Source organism: Choloepus didactylus, chromosome 16 (assembly GCF_015220235.1).
Source record: "Choloepus didactylus isolate mChoDid1 chromosome 16, mChoDid1.pri, whole genome shotgun sequence".
Classification (NCBI taxonomy): Eukaryota; Metazoa; Chordata; class Mammalia; order Pilosa; family Megalonychidae; genus Choloepus; species Choloepus didactylus.
In genome coordinates this window covers 35,688,227-35,712,684 of record NC_051322.1, presented here as the reverse complement: position 1 = coordinate 35,712,684, position 24,458 = coordinate 35,688,227, and the positions used below count along the sequence as shown (strand labels likewise).

Sequence of the window (24,458 nt, the reverse complement as noted above, 5' to 3'; positions counted from 1 at the left end):
TTTGTACGCATTTTTCTCATAGATAGGACCCTGAGGCCTGAATACTCCACCCCACTAATTTTGCCATTTCCTCATTAAGCTACCGATTCTCAAAGAAGAGACAAGAATATTTTCTATTTTCTCACTTTTGGGGGGAGGGGAATGAAGATCAGAGTCATAAGGGAGCACAGCTAACAATGCTTAAAATCTAAACACTGCTCCATAACTCTTCTTCTTTAGGGCCCGCCTGCACTCGGTGCTCAGCGCCTCCGAGGAGACTGCACCCGTGCTCTTGTTCTGCCCTCCAGGGCACCAGCCCAGGGCTCCCGGCACCATGCTAGAGGTTTTGAGGTGCTTGATCAGGGAGGGCAGCTGCTGGGGGAAGAAGGCTGAGCAGCAGGTTACTGGGATTCCCGTTCAGGGTCCTCTGTGCTGGTGTAGCATCCTCAGGAGGCAGGTGCCTCCCTTCTGGAAGAACGTGGAGACATAGCTCACTCCAGCTAGCCCTCTCCAGGCTGCCCTGAAGTGGTCACTCTGCGGCTCCACACTAATCTCTATCTATCTATCTATCTATCTATCTATCTATCTATCTATCTATCTATCATCTATCTATAGTTCTATCTCCCTTCCCCCATCTCTATCTCCCCCTACCTCCCTCTCTCTCTCTAAATTTTCTTAAGTTGGCTTTAAATTCTTCTGCTGAGAGGCTGTTTTTATATTTTCATATCACATAACTGAAAGTCCAGTTTTTATCATTTTTTTTTTCCTAACAAGAGCACATTTCCTAATCCACAGGGGAAGCCCCTTGAAGCCTGCCGTGGACAGCCATGGGAAGGACTACCTGGGAACTCTCTACCAGGGGTACCTTAGCTCTCAGTAGGGATTTGGTCCTCGGATCAGGCCAACAGATGCAGGGATTCTTTTCTCCCCTCCTTGCCAGAACTATGCACAGGCAGGCAGATTTCTGCTCAAAATACGAATGCACATTTGAATAGGTCCAACAGTATATTTTGTGTATGAGGTCTCTCCCCATGATTCAATATTGTCGAGCAGCTCCCAGGGAGGCTATGGAGGAAGCTCTTGAGCTCTGAACACTGGGTTGGGATGGGGTGGATGGTGGCAACAGACCGTAGCCAAGTGGACTTCTAGAATGGATGATGTCTTCAAGAGACTGCCACCTGGGTTTAAATAAGGCTCTCCCTAGTTAATGCCTCTGCCCATCCCCTTTTCTGCTGGATGTTGCTTTTCAGAAAAACAGTTTGCTGAAAAATATGTAAGAGCAATAGCTTTATATATATATAAAATATCTACTGCGGACAAGGCATTGTATCAAATACTTTATACTTGACTTCCAGTCCTCCCCACACCCCTTTGAGATAGACTCTGCTGGTAGTTTGTAGAAGAAAAAGCTGACAGGTGAGGTTAAGTGACTTGCCCTGTTAATTACAAGATTGGGTTTCAGACCCAGGCCTGGGACGCCAGAGTCCAAGTCTCCCCACCACACTGCAGCCTCTCAGCTGGTCCTGAGGTTTCAGGACTGGTGACAGGCAGGAGCCCAGTCAAGACCTTTGCAAAAGAGGGTCTAGACCAGCGCATCTTCTAAGGCCATGCTTGGGTGTCACCGGGGAGCTTGTTAGAGATGCAGGATCTCAGCCCAGCCCCAGACCTCCTGAGTCAGACTCTGCATTTTAGCAGTATCTCCAGGTGAGTCTTGTGCAATTTAACCTTGAAGAGTGCTGGGTTCCAAACCTCACCCTTCTGTTTCGTTTGGTTCTTCTGCACAACCTTCAGTACCTCCTTCAATTAAAAAAAGGATCCTTTTGTCTATACTCTAATCCTCCTCCCTTACGCCCTCTCCCCAACACCCATAGTTAAAGAGGAGAGGGAGATGGAGAACAATGAACAGACTTTAAAATATGGAATGGTCTTCCATGTTCTTATTACTTTGACAAATTCCTCTCATCCCCAGCTATTTGCTCAGTCCTTAACAGAGTCCTTCCAGACTGGATTTGTGCTGAGAGGGAAAGGGTCTCAGGCAAGTTGGAAGAGAGGAGCATTACAGTGGGACAGGGAGGCAGCTGACCCAGTGATCACGTCCACTGGAGGTTGAGCTGCGTCCTGTGCCCCTCACAGTCCCCTTACTGCCCCTCCCCACTCCTGTGCCTGCACCCCTTTGGCTTCCCTCCTCCGTGGAGTATAACAAAGGGTGGCTCCCCCACCAGGCGAGTCCCAATAAGTCCCAGTACGTGACAGTCCCTCCAGCCACTGCCGAAGTTATTAATTTTTAAAACAAACTTCCTGATTGAGGTTCTGGCTGCCTCTAAATTGTCTCTACAAGGAGACTGTGTGCTAATTAACCCATAGAAACAATCAATGATGTACCTTTTTCAAGTTTCAGGGTGATTAGAATATGAAAATGAAGAGCACAATGGTGCAGATGTTTTAAAATCACAGCAGACAGCAATTAGTGACACGGAAACCAGCTGCTTATCTCTCCAGATAAAGCCTCTTAATAGGGAATTACACTGGAGGAGTCATTACCCAGATGGATCTCACATGATTTACGGAGGAGGCGGGGCAGCGTTAACTTTGATTTGTGAGCCAGGTTCTTGTCAAGCTTTCTTACCTCCAAAGGAGGTGGATTTGTGACTGGGATGGAGGCGGGGTTCACCTTTCTACCTGTTGGCCCAGGTCCGGGATCCTGGAGAGAATGGGGCCTGCAGCAGCCACGAGCACCTGCCTTCTGGATTCAGGCTCCATTGTTTTGGGATCCACTCAGTCAGCCGCCCCTGCACAGGGGGGAGAAGGAGGCTTGGGGGAGGGGACATAATGAGGCAGTTGCTGGTCACCCTGGATGCTCCTTGGAAAGAGAAGGTCTGTGCTTTCTGCCTGGTGGCCTTGGGGCCTGCCTGTTTGTGGGGGTGTGTGTGTGTGTTGGAGGTAGGAGGTTCTTCTTAGTAATTTTTTTGATGTTTTCTTTTCTCATTTTAAAAATATATAATTGAGGTAATATTTACATTTACTGAAATATACAGATCTTAGGTATACAGTTCAATGAGTTTTGACGAATATATATATGGCTCTGTAACTCACACTCCTATCAAGATAAAAAATACGTCCATTTCCCCTAGAAACTTCCCTCATGCCCCTTCCCAATCTCCACTCCATACCACCCCACTCTACCCTTTAGACAATCACTATTTTGATTTCTATCTGAGATTTGTTTTGCCTGTTCTAGAACTTTATAGAATGGAATCCTAGGTACTTTTTTGGATCTGGCTTCTTTTGCTCAGCAAAATTGTGTATGTGTGTGATTTATCCATGTTGTGGAATGCATCTATAGTTTGTTCCCTTTTTTTTTTGCTAAATTTATCTATTCTCCAGTTGATTGACACCTGGGCTATTGCCAGGTGCTTATGACTCTGAATAAAGCTGCTAGGAAGTTTTTATAAACATCTTTTTGTGGATAGATGTTTTCATCTCAGTTGTTAGGTAAATACATAGAAATGGATCTGCTAGGTCGCAGGGTATGTTTAGCTTTAAAAGATATTTCCAAACCATTTTCCGAAGAGGTTGGACCATTTTACCCTCCCTCCAGCAATGTATGAGAGTGAGCAGTTACTCCACATCCCGGCCAACATTTGTTGTTTTCAGTCTTTAATTTTAGCCATTCTAGTAGGTTTGTAATTGGATTTTATTGTGGTTTTAATTGGTATTTCCCTGTTGACATATTATGTTTAAGAACATTGACAAGTGCTTATTGGTCATTCATACTTGTTTTATGGTCCAGCATATTTTGGTGATGGCATTTTTCAGTTGGGTTAGTTGAGTGGATTGATCAAGTCTTCTGTATCCATACTAATTTTTCTTTAGCCAGTTTGTTCTAGCAATTAATCAGAGAAGAGTGTTAAAATGTCTTTGGTGGATTTGCATATGCATGCCTCTTATTCAGGTGACCTAGTGGCAATTTTCAAAGTTTATTTTTTTAAGTGAAAGAACTGCCTCTCTCTCTCTCAAATGAAATCCTTTGCAGAAATCTGGTATGTAAAATGGAATAAAGCTTGGCTGCTCTATTGAATTGGGGCGAGGGGGATACTGGGAATAAAAAGGATGGTCTGAAGCTTCTCAGATGCCCTATCCCCTGCCTCTAGAGTAGAGGACATCTCTGCAAAATCCTAGGACTCCAGATCTCATTTGAAAACTACTGAGCAGGAACATTTCCTGATAATATCAGAGCCTTTCCAGTCACTAACCCAGACCCCAGTCTTTGATGGAATCCTGTGGTTCTCAGCTCTGCTCACTGGGATCACTTGAGAGCTTTGGGAAAAAAATGACTACTGTTCAGGCCCCAGCTGCGGCATTGCTGATTTAATCGGTCTGGGTCAGGTCCCAGGCATAGTGTTCTTTACAGAGCTTCCTGGATGATTCTAACATGCAGTCAGGTTTGAGAACCTTTAATTTAATCATAATGTGGTTGCATTCCTTGTCTTCCACACTCGGCTGTTTCTCAGGTTTGATGCCTGCTTCTAGCCTCACAGACAGAATGCCAGGATTCCCTTGAGCTCTGGGAATTGGCCTGAATGAGGTGGAAAGGAAATAGAAATCCCAGAGAGGGAGGGCATGACTACCCACATGCCAGATGCTTTCCGACGAGGACAATACCTTCATCCACCCATATCCTTGGCTCTTCTGTCCACCTCACCTTGCACAGTATACATGGAACTCATAAACAGTGAACAGGCAGTTCACTTGGGAGCATGTTAGAGCTTCTAACTATGTAAATTAGAAAGAGTTCAGAGAGCAAAGCAGGAATGCTCAGTGTTGCCAAATTGCATATCCTAACAGGTCTACAGTGATTTACTCTGCAAATTTACCACCTAAAAGTACTGCGTATGTTGTAGCGACCATAGAAGAGCCCCACCCCAGAGGGATTATGGTGTTAAAACATTATATCGTAGTTTTGAAATTTAATGTACTCAAGAATTACGTAGGGAACATGTTAAGATGCACATTCCTTCGTCTCCCCCTAAGAGATCGTGATTTAGTGGGTCTGGAGTGGGGCCTGGGAATCTGTATTAATAACCAGCTCCTTAGATGATTCTGATATAGTGCTCAAGGAGCACCAAGCGCCAAATTAAGAGATAACATGCTCCTCTCACTGCTTCACAACCGGGGATATCTTCCTGCTCATATAAACCAAAACACATTACAAACAGTAAATTTAAATTGTTGGTGTCAGCAGAAACTAACAGGCACAAAACAGTAGTTTATCTCTCAGAAAGTCATGGTTGATTTTGGATGAATTATATGCTTTTTCTCCAGCCCAACTCACCACCTTCTCCTCTTATTGCAACAAACCTTGCTTTAGGTAATCCTGAGATAAGGCTGGGTGATGCGTTTTCTTCCCAGTTTTATGAATTTTCAAGTATTTAGGCGATAAACTTATGCTTACTTTGTAAACTAGGTAACTGGTACTTTTTAAAAGGAAATAATGACTTATACAGAATTTAAATTTATATAAGTTATGCATCAGTTATGGGGGAAGGTATGGTTATATACTTTATAAAAAAAAATTCTTCCCATTACAGAGGGACTTGATTCCATAAAGATACCCTTTAAGAACAAAGCTTTCCAGTGTTTTCAAAATGGTGTTTCACAGACCAACATTTGGCCTAAACTCAAAGTGTGTGGAGATCACTTTTCTTATACAACACTTTCAAAATGACTGGAGCCCCACAAAGAATCATAGGATGAGGGGTGGGGGCAGCCAGGAAACAGGCTGAGCTTAGTTTGGGGTTAAACATTTTCCTCAAACACTCTGACCAGTGTAGAAAATCGTTGACTGACCCCTCACCCCTCACTTGCCAGCCCTTTTAGGAAACAACCCTTTTGAGAGTGGTAGAAAGGCCTTAAAAGGTTCAGGCCTTATCTCCCAAGAACTCATAATCTAAAACGGAAGGAGACAGATGCCACTCAGGCTGGTAAATCCCTAGTCCAGTGCCCCAGTGCTGCAGTCCCATCCCCAGGCCAGTGGCTCATGGGGGAGGTCGGGAGCAGAGAGCCTGAACTTCCCCTCCTCCCAGCTGGCCCCAGCATAAGGCCTCTTTTGCCATGTCCATCTCTATCACTACAAAGTAAGTGCTCAGTTCTCAGTGAGGGACATACTGGAATGGACAGCTTCACCACTGCATATATATGTCATGGCTGACAGATGAAGAAATGGGATTTTGTGAAATGCGACAGGATATATAGTCATCAGCCAAGGAGAAGAGCTTTGTTCTCCCCACCCTTAGAAAGTGCTGCTGGTTCTCCATCCTCTGCCCCTTCTCTGCAGCTCTTCTGAGGGAAGGCTTAAAGCACATTTCCCCCCATTACTCCTGATCTTTTGTTGTGCCTCCCTTTTGTCCACCCTGCCCTTTGATTGCCAGGCTCTCCCAGCGGGGCAAATTGCAGCTGAAATGGTAGGAACAATGGAGCAGGCAGTGATCCAGATGGAAGCACTGAGAACCGGAGCTTAACTGCATTCCTTTCAGTGGGGCTGCCCCGGGTGTAAGTGAACAGGCTCCACCTTTCAACTGCCTGAGTGAAATCTACCCTCCTGACAGGCACATGGCCTTCCCCGAAGGCAGCATTAATTGGAAAGTGAAACAATTAACAGGAGTGGGGGCGGGGAGACTAATAGTAAAAATTGCATTAAGAAGAGTTACCTTAACAAGTGCTTTTAGCCCTTAAGTATTTGGTAAGGATTTTTTGTTCAGCATCCCCTAATGCATTTCAGTGCTCCAATTTCAGCATGAGCCATTATCAAACAGAAGATTGGCAGCCTATTGTCTTTTGTGTGCAGCCACATATTTTGCCATGGTAATAGACACCCCATCCATTCTTTTAGTTATTTTTTTCACTCAACAAGCACCATACAGAACTTTCTGGATACTTGGCTTTGAGCCAGGGACTGGGGATAAGAAGATAAATAAAACTGTGTCAGACCTTAAAATACTTACAGTCTAGGACAGGGAAACAGAAAAGTATACAAATACATGCCACATAGCATTATAAGGACTGTGCTAGATGTCCTTATGGGAGGCAGTGGCACCTACAGAAGGGATGGCATAAGGAATCAGGCTGGCAGGGCTGACTGTGTTGGCAGACAATATGTTGCAATATGCAGGTCATTAGTTTCACTATTGATAAAATGAAATACCCACAGTACAATGTGTGTCCCTTCATTCATTCAATAATTGCTTATCAAGTGCCTACGGTGTGCCAGGCACAGTGCTTGGTGCCTGTGTGATGTTGTGTGCCATCCAGAAAGGCAGACAGATGTTAATTCCATCAGCAGCACACACAGCAAATGTAAAATTAAGACTGTGATAAGTACAACAAAGATGAGAAACATGGGTTCATAAAGATTTATAATAGGGAGTAGGGGGCCTCCCAGAGATTGTGTTGAGTCACCAGAGCATGGAGAGGTGGTTACTTAGGGACTCTGCCAGGCACCGAGAAGAAGAAAATAAAACAACAGGGAAAAACTTGCATGAGTCAGGGACCAAGATGCGAGTCCTAGCTTTACCATGAAGCCCCTCTGTGGACTAACATTTTTCCGGAGCTAAAGAAGTGGGCAGGGGTTGGGGAACAGGGATGGAGGCAAAAGGGTGACTACAAGTCCTGTTTTGCCCAGGTCCAAAATAATAACTTACACCTTTTGTTCCACTGTAATTTTTGATAAGTCCCCACCTCTTACTCTGAAAAGTGTCCTAGCATGATTAACAGATTGCATTGCCACCCCAAGGAGTGAAAATCTTCATCTACAAAGCCTCTTCCAAACCCATCATCCTATGAATATACACATAGTGCCAATTAAAGTCCAAAGTATAAATGACAAATTAGCAAAGACCTTATTCATAAAAGATAAGTGGTGTTTAATATGTTGTAACAATATGGGATATGGTAAGATTTCCATGTTTTTGCTGAAAATGAAGTAGCAACCCATGTCCACGATAATAATACCTAGTAAACAAACTCAAGTAGCAGATTAATTCTCTGTATTTTAATGATGGTGGATGTCTCACTATAAACTGCAAGATGAAAAAATTAAATTATTTTTCTTAATTTTCTTCTGAGCATTTATAGGTTTAACTTGGGGAAACTCTCCCAGGATACTTAAAAAAAAAAAAAAAAAAAAAGCCCAATTTTGAAAGTATAAACAGGATTTTACAAAGATCAGTGAGGTAGAAAATAAGACTAGGAATTCCAGGAAAAAGTGTGAAGGAAACCTAGTTAAATTACTACATTGAATTCTACGCAAAACACTTTCTACCATCTGTGTTTTGACTCTTAACAGGGACTGTAAAAAATGTTTTCTAATAAAGTATGAATTCTATAGCATCAATAGCAAATAGAGATAGATTGAAAGATCAGATAGATAGATGATGTTAGATAGATAGGCAGACAGACGTAAACAGACAGGTATTTCAGATTCAGTTGTCTAAATTCACTAAGGCAATCATCAGATGCCTCTCAGCAGGGATGTTTTCCAAAGCTTTCTTCAATTTACTAATATTTTTCTTTCAACAAATCTTAGGCTAATGCATCTTGGAAGTTTACTGCTCTGTATGTATAACAGGACTTATAACAAGCCTTAAGGAATGCTTCTTTGTACTAGAAACACGACTTAAAATATTTCTGGAGCAATGTGAGCATATCTGTATTAAAAATAGTTTTAATGACAGAAGACTTAATGAGTTCACCCGCCCATTCCTGGTGTGATTTTATAGACATTGATCATATCATGCCCCAAGCAGCAGGTTCTGTATTTCCTACCTGGAAAGTCAGTCCTAAGAAAGGTGCTGAAGTCTGAGGATTTTCACTTAGATCAATGTAGGTGAAGACTCAGTTGACGAAGTTCAGAGGAGGGCTCTTGAATGACAATATTTTTTCCTGGAACATCTATCCAGGAGCCTCAGAGTTCATTTTGAGAATACCCAAGGGTTTCCTCAAGAGAACAATAAATACCTAACAGGGGCTTAAAAATCCCTTAGAGGATGCTAACCCCAAACACAGCAACATCCTGGAATCGGCTCAGGATATTTTTCTCGTGTGTCCTTCCTTCTTCCATTTCTTCTCCCTAGCCTTGACTGGTCCACCTTCCCCCAATCCTCAACTTGTGTTTTGTTGTGTTTTTTTGTTTTGTTTTTACTTGTTACAGTGGGTCCTTATGAGCTGGGGTACTCATTTGAGCAGAGAAATGGCGAATGCTAGAACAGAGTGTGAGCAGAAATGAACTAGAACAGGAGGAAGCAAGGAAAAGAAGCTGGGACAGAAAGAGGAGCCATGCCCTGAGTGAAGCAGATGAATGCTGGGAGTCGGGAAGTTCTGATTCTCTCTGTGCTCTGCCACCTTGGGCAGGACGCTTCAGTGTCTCAGCTTCAGCTTCCTCATTTGTAAAATACAAACACTGAGGTGCCTCCTCTCTCTAAACAATTCTTATTCTGAGATTGCATTAAACCAAGATAGATCAAGATTTCTGTTATTTAGGGGGAAAGATGAAGATTAATGCATCATTAATAATGTTCAAAATCAGTACTATATAAATATGTTAACCATGAGGTTGAGAAAACCTCATAAAGCACTCTGGAATTAAAGGTTGCTGTTAACATAGTTGCTTGTTTCTACCTCCCAAATAATTGGGTCTTTTGACATTAAATTTCAGATCACTCCAAGGTGCTCATCTTTGTCTTTCTCTCTCTCCTTCCCACCTCCACCCACCTTTAGGCTTACGAGCGGCCACAGAAACACTCAACTCTCCATTATGACCCAGGCCTCCCACAGGACTTCACCGGTGACACCTTAAAACCAAAGCACCAGCAAAAAAGCAGCAGCCAGAACCACGTGGACTGGTCCACCAACTCTGAGAGTGGACCCACCACTCAGAATTGTTTCCTCAGTTCGGAGTCTGGCAGAGAAACTGCAAACACCAGCAAGATCCCAGCTCTTGAGCCTGTGGCTTCCTTTGCAAAGTCCCAGGGTAAGAAAGGCAGCACAGGGAGCACGTGGAGTCAGCTGTCCAACGGTAGCAAAGATCTGCTCTTGGGAAGTGTGGTTCCATCCCCAAGCAACCACAACTCACCAGCCCCACCCAGCAGCTCTGCCGAGTGCAATGGGCTTCAGCCCTTGGTGGATCAAGATGGAGGAGGTGCAAAGGAGCCCCCAGAACCACCCGCTATAGGCAACAAGAAAAAGTCCAGTAAAAAAGATATGATAAGTCAGACCATACCAAACCCAGATCTGGATTGGGTCAAGAATGCCCAGAAAGCATTCGACCACACGGAAGGGAAAAGGGAAGGCTATTCTGCAGATAACACCCAAGAGGCATCACCAGCCAGGCAGAACATGAGCTCTATCAGTAATCCCGAAAATGACTCAAGTCATGTCCGGATTACTATCCCCATCAAGTCACCCTCTCTAGATCCAGCTAGCCATAAAAGGAAAAAGAGACAGTCCATCAAAGCAGTGGTGGAAAAGATCATCCCAGAGAAAGCCCTGGCTTCTGGAATCCCTATGAGCAGTGAAGTAGTCAACAGGATCCTTTCCAACCCGGAGGGAAATAAGAAAGACCCCCGTGTCCCTAAGTTGAGTAAGATTATAGAGAACGAATCCCCCTCAGTTGGTCTTGAAACTGGTGGAAATACTGAGAAAGTTGTCCCAGCAAGTGTGTCTAAACCACGGAAGCCACCCACGGTCATGGCACCACCAACATGCGCAGATCACTCTCCATCAAGAAAGCTGCCAGAGTTCCAGCATCCAAAGTTTGCCGCAAAACGGAGGTGGACATGCAGCAAACCAAAACCTACCAGTATGCTTCGGGAGGCAGTCATGGCCACCTCCGATAAACTGATGGTGGATCCCCCGTCTGCCTATCCCATCACCCCTTCTAGCCCTCTGTACACCAACACAGACAGTCTTACTGTGATCACACCAGTCAAAAAGAAGCGGGGACGACCAAAGAAGCAGCCGTTGCTCACAGTCGAGACAATACATGAGGGTACTTCCACCAGCCCAGTCAGTCCAATCAGCCGGGAGTTTCCTGGCACCAAGAAAAGAAAGAGACGACGCAATTTAGCTAAGTTGGCCCAACTAGTGCCGGGAGAGGACAAACCCATGAGTGAGATGAAATTTCACAAAAAAGTTGGAAAGCTTGGTGTGTTAGATAAGAAGACCATCAAAACTATCAATAAGATGAAGACACTCAAGAGGAAAAACATCTTGAACCAGATCTTGTCCTGCTCCAGCAACATTGCTCTGAAAGCAAAAGCTCCCCCTGAAACCAGCCCTGGGGCAGCAGCAATTGAGAGCAAACTGGGTAAGCAGATTAACGTCAGCAAGAGGGGAACTATCTACATTGGCAAGAAGAGGGGCAGGAAGCCGAGAGCTGAGCTGCCACCCCCATCCGAAGAACCCAAAACAGCCATCAAGCACCCAAGGCCTGTTTCTAGCCAGCCGGATGTTCCAGCCGTGCCTTCCAACTTTCAGTCACTTGTGGCGTCTTCACCAGCAGCTATGCACCCACTTTCAACCCAGTTAGGTGGGTCAAATGGCAACCTGAGCCCTGCCAGCACTGAAACCAATTTTTCAGAGTTGAAAACTATGCCAAATCTCCAGCCCATCAGTGCTCTTCCAACCAAAACCCAAAAGGGAATACACAGTGGAACCTGGAAGCTGTCTCCACCCAGGCTGATGGCCAACTCACCTTCACACCTTTGTGAGATTGGCTCCCTAAAGGAGATAACGCTGTCACCTGTGAGCGAGTCACACAGTGAGGAGACGATCCCAAGTGACAGTGGCATCGGGACAGACAACAACAGCACGTCTGATCAGGCAGAGAAGAGTTCAGAATCCCGACGGAGGTACTCTTTTGATTTCTGCTCCCTGGACAACCCGGAGGCCATTCCGTCCGACACCAGCACAAAGAACCGGCATGGCCACCGGCAGAAGCATCTCATTGTGGACAACTTTCTGGCCCACGAAAGCCTCAAGAAGCCAAAGCACAAGAGGAAACGGAAAAGCCTGCAAAACCGCGATGATCTTCAGTTTCTGGCAGACCTGGAAGAGCTCATCACCAAGTTTCAGGTGTTCAGAATCTCCCACCGGAGTTACACGTTTTACCACGAGAATCCATATCCCAGCATTTTTCGGATTAACTTTGATCACTACTACCCGGTGCCGTATATCCAGTATGACCCGTTGCTCTATCTTCGTAGGACTTCAGACCTGAAGTCAAAGAAGAAGCGTGGTAGGCCTGCAAAAACCAATGACACCATGACAAAGGTGCCTTTTTTACAAGGGTTCAGCTACCCTATTCCCAGTGGAAGTTACTATGCACCCTATGGAATGCCTTACACATCAATGCCTATGATGAACCTTGGCTATTACGGTCAGTACCCAGCTCCTTTGTACCTATCGCACACGCTCGGAGCAGCTTCCCCGTTCATGAGGCCGTCTGTGCCACCACCTCAGTTCCACACTAGCGCCCACATGAAGATGTCTGGTGCAGCAAAGCATAAAGCAAAGCATGGGGTGCACCTACAGGGACCCGTTGGCATGGGCCTTGGTGACATTCAGCCATCCCTGAATCCTCCCAAGGTGGGCAGCGCCAGTCTGTCCGGCGGTCGGCTCCACAAGAGGAAACACAAACATAAGCATAAGCACAAGGAGGACCGGATCCTGGGGACCCACGACAACCTGAGTGGTCTCTTTGCAGGCAAAGCCACGGGCTTCTCCAGCCACATCCTGGGTGAGCGGCTGAGTAGTGCAGACAAAGAGCTCCCACTGGTGAGTGAGAAGAACAAACATAAGGAGAAGCAGAAGCACCAGCACAGTGAAGCCGGCCACAAAACCTCTAAGAGCAGCTTTGAGGTGGACACCCTGTCTACACTGTCACTCTCTGATGCCCAGCATTGGACGCAGACCAAGGATAAAGGTGACTTGGGCAGTGAGCCTGCAGACTCCTGCACAAAGAGGTACTCTGGCAGCGGTGGGGATGTTGGCGGCACGAGATCAGAGAGTCTGGACGTGTTCAGTGATATGAATGCTTCGAATGACAAGTGGGACAGTGATTTGAGTGGGAGTAAACGGAGGACCTACGAAGGCTTTGGGACATACAGGGAAAAGGACATCCAAGCCTTCAAGATGAACCGAAAGGAAAGAAGTTCTTACGACTCCTCCATATCTCCAGGTAAGGCCCGCTTTTCGTGTTTTTCTTCAGATTTGGACTGTCTTGTCATTTAATTGTTGGACTTCGCACTTCCAAAGCCAACCATCTTTGGCACATTGCTTTCACTGGTTTGCAAAGAGGTAAGAATCAATGAAAATGGATCTTCTTGCACATTTAAGTTTCCTGTACAATTTTTTCATTGTTTACCTGATATTTACCATCTTTCCTAGCTCCCAGAGCCATTGCCTAAGAAACCGTGGACCCAGGGGTATTTCCAAAATGCCTAGACTACAACCATACCCACTGCATTTATTCTTTTTATCAAAGATGCTATTCTTCATTCCTCATTAGATCTGATGGGGCAGCTGGCTTGTTGGATAAAGCCTCTAAGAAAGCTCATTAAGAATACCAACAAGATCTCAAGAAGGTTACAGCCAGAAGAGAATGCATATCTAGTTTATCTCACATGCTGTCACCAGAAGTCACGGACTCTGGGTGACGAGGCCAGAGCAGGGTCATTGGAGGCTGCTGACCAGTCAAACCTGAACTCTGATCATGGAGCCTCAGCCCCAGCCCACATTGTCCTCTCTTTGTCCATAGTCATTTCACAAGCTGTCCTGGACGGGCCCTGAAGCGAAGCCCTGACTCCATTCTAATATTCGTCATTTCCCTGAGCTAAGGGGAAGGAGCCTGCCTGGAAGCTGTTGTGTGCCTGCTGCCCACACAGCGCAGTCCCACTGAGTCTTGGCATGTCTACAGGGAATAGGATTTTGCCCACCAATCTCTAAACTGAAGTGTTGTCTGCTACTGAAAAGACCCCATTCTTTGCTAGTTGCTGGCAGAATTTCCTTGCTAACCTCCCCACCCACACAAACCCTTCCCAACTCTGCCAGCCTCACACTTCTGTTGAAGTGTCCCCTTTGTCACTGCCCACACCCACATGGATGGTAAGACTGCTGTAGAAGAACAGGGCAGTAATTAACCAGGAAAGTATTAGAAACCCCATTACTAGGAGTTGGAGAAGCTAAAATAATTTCTCCCCTGCTCCCTCTGCTCCCCAAATAGTAACAAAAGCCTCGGGCCAAAGCCTGCTTTTAAAGGCTTAATCATTCATGTTTAAGGTTTGGGTAGAGTGTTTCACCTCTGCTTATGATGTGTACCCCTTGTGTGTCCCCTCCCTTCCAAAGGAGGCCATAATTAGTCAAGGGAAGTACAGCCTATTCAGGAGGAATTAGGTACATTTTCTAAACCTGCAGATCTCAGGAAGAAACGTGATGATGAGTAAGAAGCCATTTCAGCTTTGGCCCAGATTGTCTCTAGCTCATGAGTTGTAGTGGTGGATGGTCTGCTTGGTTAATGAAAAGACCAGTTAGCAGTTGTGTCTCCTGCATATGCTGAAGGTGATAAATGGGCCACACTTCATGTCTGCCCAAAGTGAATGTGCCCATCTGGGTTTCCCTGGTTCTCATTGTCTATCTGTAGAAGGCATCTGTCTGGTTTTGTGCAGGTCTCAGGTTAAGCCCCCAGGACAAGAGGAGCTAGAGTAAGTTTGAACCTGAGAAATACTGGTGCTTTCTCTTTCAGCATGATGGAGCTGATCCATGGGACCTAAGTTAGCCATAGACAGAAGATGTGTTCTTAGTTTTGTATTTTCTTGGGATTATTTAGCTGGAAAAAAAATGGTGGTGTATTATTGCTAAGAATTTACGAGCAGGAATCCTAACTGAGAGGCAAGAAACCAGCTGTTCTTGCACATCGGAATTCTGGGCATTCTTACTGGAGTTTTTCTGTGGTCAGATTGTATTGCCAGGTGATGGTTGACTTAACAAAGTTTCCAAGGTAAGGGTTTATCTCTGGTCAGTGTGTGTATCTCTGATGGTGCCATCCCAGCCATACAGCTTTCCACGTGTTTGCATTCATGAGATATTCATCACTTTATTCAAAAGTCTCTCCCTCTTATCTTCTCGTGATCTTCAGCCAGCCACATGAGATGGAAGGAAGTCAGCATGATGGCGATGTGAAAGAAATCTGGGTTCAGCTTGCAGAACTGGGTACTGGGTATTAGGCCCAACGCTACTGAGAACTGTGTGGTCTCAGACATGGCATCCCACTTGTCTGGGCTACTGCCTGCCCATCTGTAACTCGAGGGGTTGGGCCAGACCTCTTACCTGTCTATAGCCTGTTTCAGTTCTTAAAGCTGCTTCACGTTCCTTTGTAACATCCTTCTTGTAGTCTTAGAAGACAGGTATTTTCGTTCCTATTTATAGACCAGGAGACAGAGGCTCAAAGCAATAAAGTGACCTGCCCAGCTTCAGAAATCTGTCACTTTCGCTGGTGAGCCCAGGGCTTTTCCCCCTGCATTACTGCTAGGCTATCCATGTAGTTGAGGCCACATCTAAAATGCCACTGCCAGTGCCCAGTTCTGTGCTTTTCTCTTCCACCACATGCTTCCTCTAAGAGCATGCTTTTCCCTACAGCATCTGCAGGGATTATGCCATGATTACAGAAGAGAGTAAAGGAAGAAGACATTCCTTTACTCAATCCCCAGCTAAAGAAGCATTCCTTATGACCTAAACTTTTTGAAATATCAGCCTGCAAATAGCTACACAGATAGGGTTCCCACCTTTGTACTACCAAAATCCAATTTTCTGAGTCTTTTTACCACTGCTTTGTGCCTATCTCTGTGTTACGTAAGTTTATTTTTTCCCCAGTAGTTTAATGAATCATAATTGTTGGTGGCTTCTATTTATATTTGAGCTATGCCTGATATCTCTGCACATCTTGTTGAATATCTTACAGAGACCAAATTCTCTGTCATTCCCTTCCTTTCCAAGCCTTGGTCTCTCCTTGCCTATGTCCCCAAATGTCCTGTCTGTATTTCTTAGCCCCCAAAGTATCAGGGAAATGTGTTCTTAGCAGCACTTGGAACCTAATGTCAGAGTTTGTCGAGACTCCCTGAGGAGCATTCACCTAAATGTGACACGCTTCAAAGAGTTTCAAGCCCCCCCACCAAAATAGGAAGCAGACCAGATGAGGCTGTGGTGACTGAAAGTACTAGGATTTGGGGGGGACTTTAGCTGAATGGAAGTGTCTGTACCAGCTGGAACTGGATGAGCTGAGGGTAATGAATGGAGATAAGCCTTTGCTCTTCTCACATCCTTCTCTGCCTTCCACCTTTTCCTTCACTCTGGATTCATTCTCTTCACATCAAAATGTCCTCTTTCATACGAGCTATTCATTAAAATGGATATGACTCAAATATAGATGTCATCCTTTAACCTGTTGAGGACCAGATTTAGGAGCTGAGTCAAGAGAGGGTTTTGAGTGCTCTCTGGGATCAGAACTGATGAAAGACATCACATAAAGGTAAGTCATTACCATTTCAGAGAGAGGAAATAGAGATTTAGCGATAACAGCAGTTGCACACCCGATTTCCTCTTTCCCACTTGGAAAATTGTTCATTCTCCACTCCTTTGGCCCAGCAGATGGCTGCATTGTCTTGTTGGGCCCCTTGCAACATACCTAGATCTTTAAAGTCATACAGTTGCCTTACCATTTATTGAAATTTCACCCCTTCGAATTTCTTTGGTTTCAGAGGGCAATGACTCTTTGGCCTGTTTGTTAAATACATAACAGTTGCTAAATATCCCTTTATAAAAATGGTTGTCTGGAACCACAAAGTGGATAGATAGTGGGAAGGTATGATCCACGGACTCTCAATAGTTGGATGAAGCCTCGGGGGCCCGCATTTGAGCCGCGAGCCAGCATGATCTCTCACATACTGATATGCAGCCGATTCCCAGAAGAGCAGACCTGCCCAGGGTTAATAACACATGCTCAGAATGACACCATCTGCCCTGGAAGCCCACTTCTCATCAGATGGGAGAAGAGACCTCTAGAGTGAGTGATGTTCTTCCTGTCCAGGCCACTTGGAAACAGTCTCTGCAGGCTTTGACCTAAAATCCTGCCAGGCACTTTGGACATCCTGGTCATTCCTGTCCAGGCTCCCATCAGATATGGAGAAACAGTGTGACAAATAAATTTATGTGTTACCTCTTAGTCCAGTGCCATTATTAGGCAAGATTGCCATCCTGAGTCCCCAAATATCAAGTGTTTTCCTCATGCTGAATGGATGCTGTGAATTAATCCTGCACTCACCTCCCAGGTGTCGGAATCCTGCCACCTAGATAGCTGGGTTCTCATGCACCTGCTCAACTCCACCTCTTCTCGTGGCTCCTGTCTGCCCTTTTCCAGCTCCTCTTATCAGCACTGTAGGGCATTTTGGGAGGCAGCCTCAGCTGTCAGTCACTAGCAGGAATTGGATGCTCAAGCCAAAAATAATACAGAAACCTCATCCAAGCAGTCATCCAGATGAGGGAATTAGGCACATGGATGAAATGTCTTAAAAACCATACAAAAGACACACGTGTGAGGCAAGTTTTCTAAAAATAGAAGAGAAGGAAGAAGAGGACTCATGGGGAGAGAGGGTTGAGACCAGAAAAAAAAAAAAAAGTAAAAAATGGAAAGCTGATGAGGTATAGTCTGTTTACCCTTAATCGAAGTGGAATTCTGGGTTATCCTGTGGAGGGAAATGAAAGATTAATTAGCTAATGGCTGCTGTGTGGGTTCATAGGATTAAATGTACCTTCTCTACGCTAACCAGCTAAATGACCTCTTTGTCTTTTTGACTTTCAGTTTTCCCAAGTTACACTATGACAATAATATCAAGGTTCTGACCAGGTCTGATATCCTAGAAATCTAAAAGTCTCAAATTTATACAATGGCATTTGAATGCGAACACCCATGCACAGTTTGAGCAGTTAGGAAGAGAACGCCTGCAAGTTGGTCAAATAATTAGCTATCCAATGAAGTTTCAAAACAGATCCCTGTGGTCCGTGTATTAATCTACGTGGCTCACCCTGTTCATCTTTGGCTCCAGCCACTTCACTTAGCCATTTGATCTCAGCTTTTGAAGAGATGGAACTCCTTATACCAGACTCCCACCAACAAATTAGCTTGCTTCTTGTGCAGGCTGAAACCACCATCATCATCTTAGAAACATATGCTTTAGAGCATTAATATGGCCTGTTGTTTAGACAGAGAGAGCAAGCTTGCATTTATATTTAGAATCAGACTTAAAAGTCTCTTAATAATGTAGTATAAACACCTCATTTTGCTGATGAGTATACCGAGGCTTAAGAAGGTGAAGTGACTCATCCAATGGTATAATTGGCTGTAGAGCTCAGACAGAGAAGCTTAGCATCAGGGAGAGGGAAATGGAGGAAAAGAATAAAAGAAAAAAAAAAACAGAAAGGTGAGTCATGGGAGAGATGTTAAGCTGTATGTTTTCTTTTGCTGTGAGCTATTGTAAAGGGTAAGCATCTCTCTGACAATAATTTGGTTTCCAGGCTATCTCTGGGGACCTATATTTGGGACTGGAAATGATCTTTGTGGGCTCTGATGGAAGTCATTTTTTTTCCTTTCCTGTCTTTACAATTGCACATACTTATTTTATTGAGCCTCCCAAGGTTCCTTCTAAGGTTTCTTTTTGGAAACCGGGAATTAATCAAATTAAATATTGTGACCCATAACTTCCTGGCAATGAAAAAAGAAAAAAAGAAAAAAAAAAAACTTTATACTCACAGCATCTCTTTTGCTACACTGAAGTCAGAAATTGAGCAATTCTGCCCTTGGAGCATGAAGTCCCTGGGCCATTTATCTTCCCACAGTTGGCAAACGTTCCCCTGTCTTTTTGGAGGGTTTTATTTAGACCTCTGTGGGATTGAGGAATTATGCAGATTCAGGTGTGGGTGCAGAGAAGTTGCAATTTAGACAGACTTGGCTTTGGTACAACATGGAGCCTTTCTTGGCTAGAGAAATCAGCAACACATGCCTTCCCATGGCTGGCCTTTCATGGGGCCAAGGTAAGGAAGGCACCTTTTGGAAGGAACCTCCAGGAAAACATAATCTTCACTCCATAAACGAACAGGCAATGGGAGCAAACCCTTGGTAGAATTGTGGACTAGGCTTTTGCCAGTACAGCATTTAATGCAAATTGGCCAAAGTCAAGGGTAAATGATGAAGACAAGAGAAAATTTAACAGTTGTATCTGTGGAAGTCTTGGTGCCATCCATGGTAGTGATTCAAAAGTGAGTAACGCAATGCTTTTGCCCTCAAAAAGATTACCATCCAGTAGGCCCCCCTGTGATTTAGGGGAAGAAACCAGCGTGCAACTGAACATGTTCTAAGGCAGACTGTAAGGACCATCAGAATGGTCCTTTCTAGAATCTTTGTTGATCTTAAGTCTGAGTTCCCCAATTTGAGCAGTCTAAGAACAATGCATTCCTTATACTATGCCATTCCTCCTTCACATGAAGGCCATGTACGGCTAAGGTAAACGTCATAATATTTGAAAAGAGGCAAGAGATCACAGGCCAGCTCCCCGGACTTCCTGCCCCACAGACACATAGGCACTTAGTGTTTGATCATGGAAATGGCTATTTGAAAACTCCTGTCTATAGTACCATAGGTGCCAGCTGTACCACTGTGGAAGACAGTCCAGCTTTCCCCAGATCTAGTAAATGGATCTTTTAATGAACATTTTCTCTGCTCAAAGTTTTATAGACCAAAGCCCAATTGTTTATCTGCTAGAGCCCTTTACTATCTTGTGCAATAAAATATATACACTGGTACACAAACTGCTTTCACTTTCAAAAACGATTGGAAGCTGTCTGACCATTCAACACATAACACTGTTCCAGAAACAATTAGGGAGACCAGAAGAAAAGAAAAAAGCAAGGAAGAGCTCCTGTCCTCAAGTTCCTTATATTATGCAGAGAAGAGACTAAAACAACCAGAGAATAAATCTATTCCATGGTTAATATGTGCTAAAACAGTGGCTGATGATGGGAGCTGCTGGGATCCAGGATTGGGAGGAATGCCAGTGTTCATTCAAAAGTAAGATCCTGGCGCTGCCCCTTGGAGAGTGGGTGCCTGTTGGGTGAGTGGGGCAGCAGCAGGGACTGAGGTAGGAAGATGGGCCTATGTGGGGGCCCAGGAAGGCACCTGGTTAGACTGAAGTTAGCCATTGCGTGGGGGCAGATCTTGAAGAGACACAGCTGCCATGCGGAGGATGTGAAACTGCATCCCAGAGAAACCATCTTTAATGTCTGCCTCGATGTTAAAGGAGAGGCATGAAGGGTGCTGCACTTTTGTTCTAGGGGCTGGGTGAAAGGATGAGGTCCCAGGGAAGATGCCTGTTTATCAAAGATTGGATGAACCCACCTGGAGGCAAGAGATGGATGTCTTCATGTGCAGAAAGCAATTAGAAAAATGGGAGTCTGTGAGTTTAATGATTAGGAATAAAAACCCATTCTACAGGAAAAAAAGGACCCATAAAATAACTTGGAATAACAAATTGCATGTTGTAAGAGCCAATTGATACTGATGTTTGTTTGCCCTATTACATAAGGTTTGAGAACAGTTGGAGAAAGAGGAGGAGCCATTCAGAGGGGATCGACAGGGGACAGTGGGCCTGGCCCAAGAGCTGCCGCTGCTGTGCTTTCCTGCCTCTCCCGTGGAGCGACTGGGAGATGGAGAGGACAGAATGAGTCAGGGAGGAGATGTGGCTTGCCTTGTTGATGGAGGATCTGAGGAAACAGGGAGATAGAAAGCTTTCCTTGAGGCTACAGCACAGCCATCCCTTACGTCTGAGTAGGGTGCTATGTTTTTCAAAGCAGATTTTCTTACTTTCATCTGCCAGCGAGGCAGGCTGAGTAGGTGTTGCTTTCCCATTTGACAGACAAGGAAATCAAAACCCAGATGGGTAAAGTCTTTGTCCAAAGTCACCGAGCCAGGTTTGCACACAGTGCTAGATCCTGGGTTTCCTGACTTTTACCATCACCATGCCCCTTTCATCCCACTATATTTCACAAGTCTTTGACAAGGTCAGTGGTGTGAATTAGTGTTTGAGTTCTCCCTAAAGAACCCTTGCCAGTGGGCGACATAAATAGTGGAGCCCAGAATAATGCACTAGTTAATAGGCAACTTGGTCTTTGCTAAAAAATAATTATTATGTAAAGGAAGCTTTTTGAGTTCCAGGCTTAGCCAAGCCCATGATGAGACCTAAGCCTATGTGCAGGGCCTCCGTCCCACCTGGGGACCAGAGAGCAGGGACCCAGCACAGATATCCTGAAAATCACAAAGGGGACCCAAATGGAGAAGGTTGCTCTGATTCACTAAATCACAAAACACTAAAACTAGCATTTAAAACTTTGCATTTTCCTCTAAAGAAAGGTTTTATACAACATGAAGGACTACGCACACAGAGTAATAAACGTACAAAAACTTGTGCCTTAAGAGTGATAGAAACTAAACATTAAAACAGGAGTCCTGTTTGACAGAGTGGAACAGATCATTAAGGAAGACATGGGTATTTGTGCTACATCTCAAAAGCTTGGGAATTATTGGAGAGGAGGCCTCATCCCCTTTTGAACATCCACCAGGAACTGGGACGTGGGCTAAAAGGACTATGGTTCTGAACCAGTTTGTTCCAAGTAAAGCCAACAGGCCAAAGAGGTTTTCTTACATGATACGCTTCCTTGTGCTGTTAGATATAGTTTTGTTTAATTTATTTATTCATTTATTCTAATCAGTCAAAAAAGTATCAAGTGCCTAAAGATGCATAAGGCAGAGTTCTGGGCAGTGGTGAGGCTGTAAATTGGTGATGGTTGCCTTGCCATCCCACAGGTAATGAATCTCTTCAAGGCTAAATACTCTTTCTCTTTGAGGCTCCAAGAACAACAACAAACAACAGAAGTGGATTCCCCACCCATTATCATAGAGCAAATGATTATTTGGAAAAGCATTTATTGTTTCCTTTTTCATCTTTTTTCATCTTCACCCGTCAGTGAAGAAAATGAGGAAATTTTAGAAAAGTATATTTAGGAAAAAAAAGAAAATCGCTCACAACCTGCCAATTAGAAATAACTGCTATGATAATGTAAATGCACAGGTCTCCAGCTGGTGGGGACCCCTCAATTCCTTCCCTTTCCCTGCTGCATGTCCCCCTAGTCTGCCCAGCAGAAGCTCAGGAAAGCAGACCCATGCTCCCCTTCACCCATTCTCCCCTCCACCTCTCTCCCCACTGCCACTTTGGTTGTCTGGTCTTTTCAGTTTTCTCTTAAGTACCTTCCCGGAATTGATCATGATAACCTTTCGTTCTGTATTCTGTGTCATTGCCCAAACTGGGGAATACATTTAAAAAATAAGTGCAGTTGCAACTGGACATAAAATCATCCAGATTTTCGAACTGTCTTATTTAACTAAAATCTCCACAAGATTCTAGTGCCAGGACAGGAACCAGGAAGGGGGCAAATTAGTCAGGGCTGAAGATGGTTGCCAAACAATTTTACCACGAGTCATTGAATGTTAAGCATTTGTTTTCAGATCCGAACAAGGAGAGATGCAATAAGTTTTGCAGACTTTAAGGTCCTTAACTCTACCCCAACGATGTAAAATGCCACAGTCAGTTTCTGTTAGAAACACCACACCCCCACTTTTCACACAAACATACACATGCACAAACACTGCCCCATACAGGTCAACTCAGGTCTACTATGATTGGTCAGTGTTGCTGACATTCATAGTGAGAGTATTGAAAGGGAAGGAGCTAGTTATTAATTTTAATTTTAGGCTTATGACACAAAGGACTGCATTGTATTTCCTAATTTTCCTTTCCCAGTGTTCCTACGGATGTTTCTAAAGTAAGGTTGTGAAGCCAATGGTTTCCATTTCCAAAAGCAGCTCTCCTGGTTGTTTTTTCTTCTATCCTTCTTCAACCAATAAGTCCATGTCTCCATTTGAACAGGGCATCAGGCAAAGGAGATAAAAAATCTTCCAGATTTCGTAAATCTTCATGGACAAACATCACAGAAGTTTTGCTCAAGTAGCCGAAATGTCCTTTCTCATTGGCCATTCCACCATTATTTTTTCCAATTCCAATTGATATTGATTATAATAGAGGAAAATCTGCCCCAGTGGCCTGTCTTAGAGAGGAAGACCTCATTCCTGGGTGGCTTCCCTGAAGCTGGCAAGGACTCTGAGTAGTGACTTACTCAAGTGAGTCACCAAACACGGCACATCAGCTCCCTCTGCAGTAGGGAGGTCACTCAGACACCCCAAAACACGTTACTTGTGGGCTGATCTCCCACCAGGCTAGTGATGTGCCTTCTTAGTCCAGATAAAGGCTTCTCTACTCCACTTTTCGTTTTGGAGATCCTTTTGGCAATAATCAATTCAGAGCCAAACTCTACTGCATACATCTCCCCTTATGGCTCTAAATAAATAAATACATTAATTACTGAAATGAAAAAAGAAAAACACAGTAGTTTTTCATGGAACACCTATGAAGGCAGCTGTTGGTAAATGAATAATTGATACCAGATGTAGAAAATACCAATTCTGACTGCCTACGTTTCAAAATTCTTTATCTGGCTTAAAAGACCCTCCATCATCTACACTCCCAGGTCCCACCTTGTCTTCTGCTCATTTTTTGGCATATTCCCTTGATGTGAGCCCTGCTAGAGCTCCTCCTTATCCTACACAAAGTGCCATAATTATCCTTTCATTAGAGTTCTGATCACCGCATTGCTTCCTTCACATAGAATGTCCTCTCCTTTTCCTTCCAAATCTTACCTACTTATTTCCTTAACCATTCTATCATTTCCTGCTTTTCTGTTATTACCCTAATATCCTCAATTTCATTTTATTATATGGTCTTGTGTCTTTTACCTTTATTTTAGCTAACGATGTGTTGACACACACAAAATTCGGGGTACAGGGCTGGTGTCGAGATTGTACCATGTTGTTTCTCTAGCTTATAAGAAGCTTACACTGTTGCTGAGCACTGATACTACTAATGGCTGGCTGATCGAGTTGATCCTTGGAGACCACCATGGGTTCCTGGTGTATGCTTTGAGAAGCACTAGCTTAAGAATGAATTCAGCAACTTTGAAGGCAGCGTAGTAGAGCAATCAAAGCTCCAGAGTTAAAGTCTCTCAAATGTAGATTTGGTTGCTGAATCCCCCATTTATTAGTAACATGACCTTGGACATCTTAGCTTCTTTGATCCTCCTTTTCCTCATCTGAAAAATGAGGCTATTAATACCTACCTTGCAGAGTTTTCTGAGAACCAAATGAAAGTAGAATACCTACAAAAGCATCGAACACACTGCTTACCACATGGTCGTTAATAATGCTCATTTCCTTT

General features: G+C 44.3%; 1 protein-coding gene across 3 annotated transcripts in view; it reads left to right on the top strand.

Annotated features, from left to right (window-relative positions):
- The window catches only part of SETBP1 (SET binding protein 1), a 368,501-nt gene that overhangs the window by 244,883 nt on the left and 99,160 nt on the right, over positions 1 to 24,458 (top strand). For all 3 annotated transcript variants that reach the window (XM_037805704.1, XM_037805702.1, XM_037805703.1), the window contains exon 4: positions 9,751 to 13,210. In XM_037805704.1, coding sequence (XP_037661632.1) covers positions 9,751 to 13,210 — 3,460 coding nt within the window. The remainder of the gene's footprint in view (positions 1 to 9,750; positions 13,211 to 24,458) is intronic.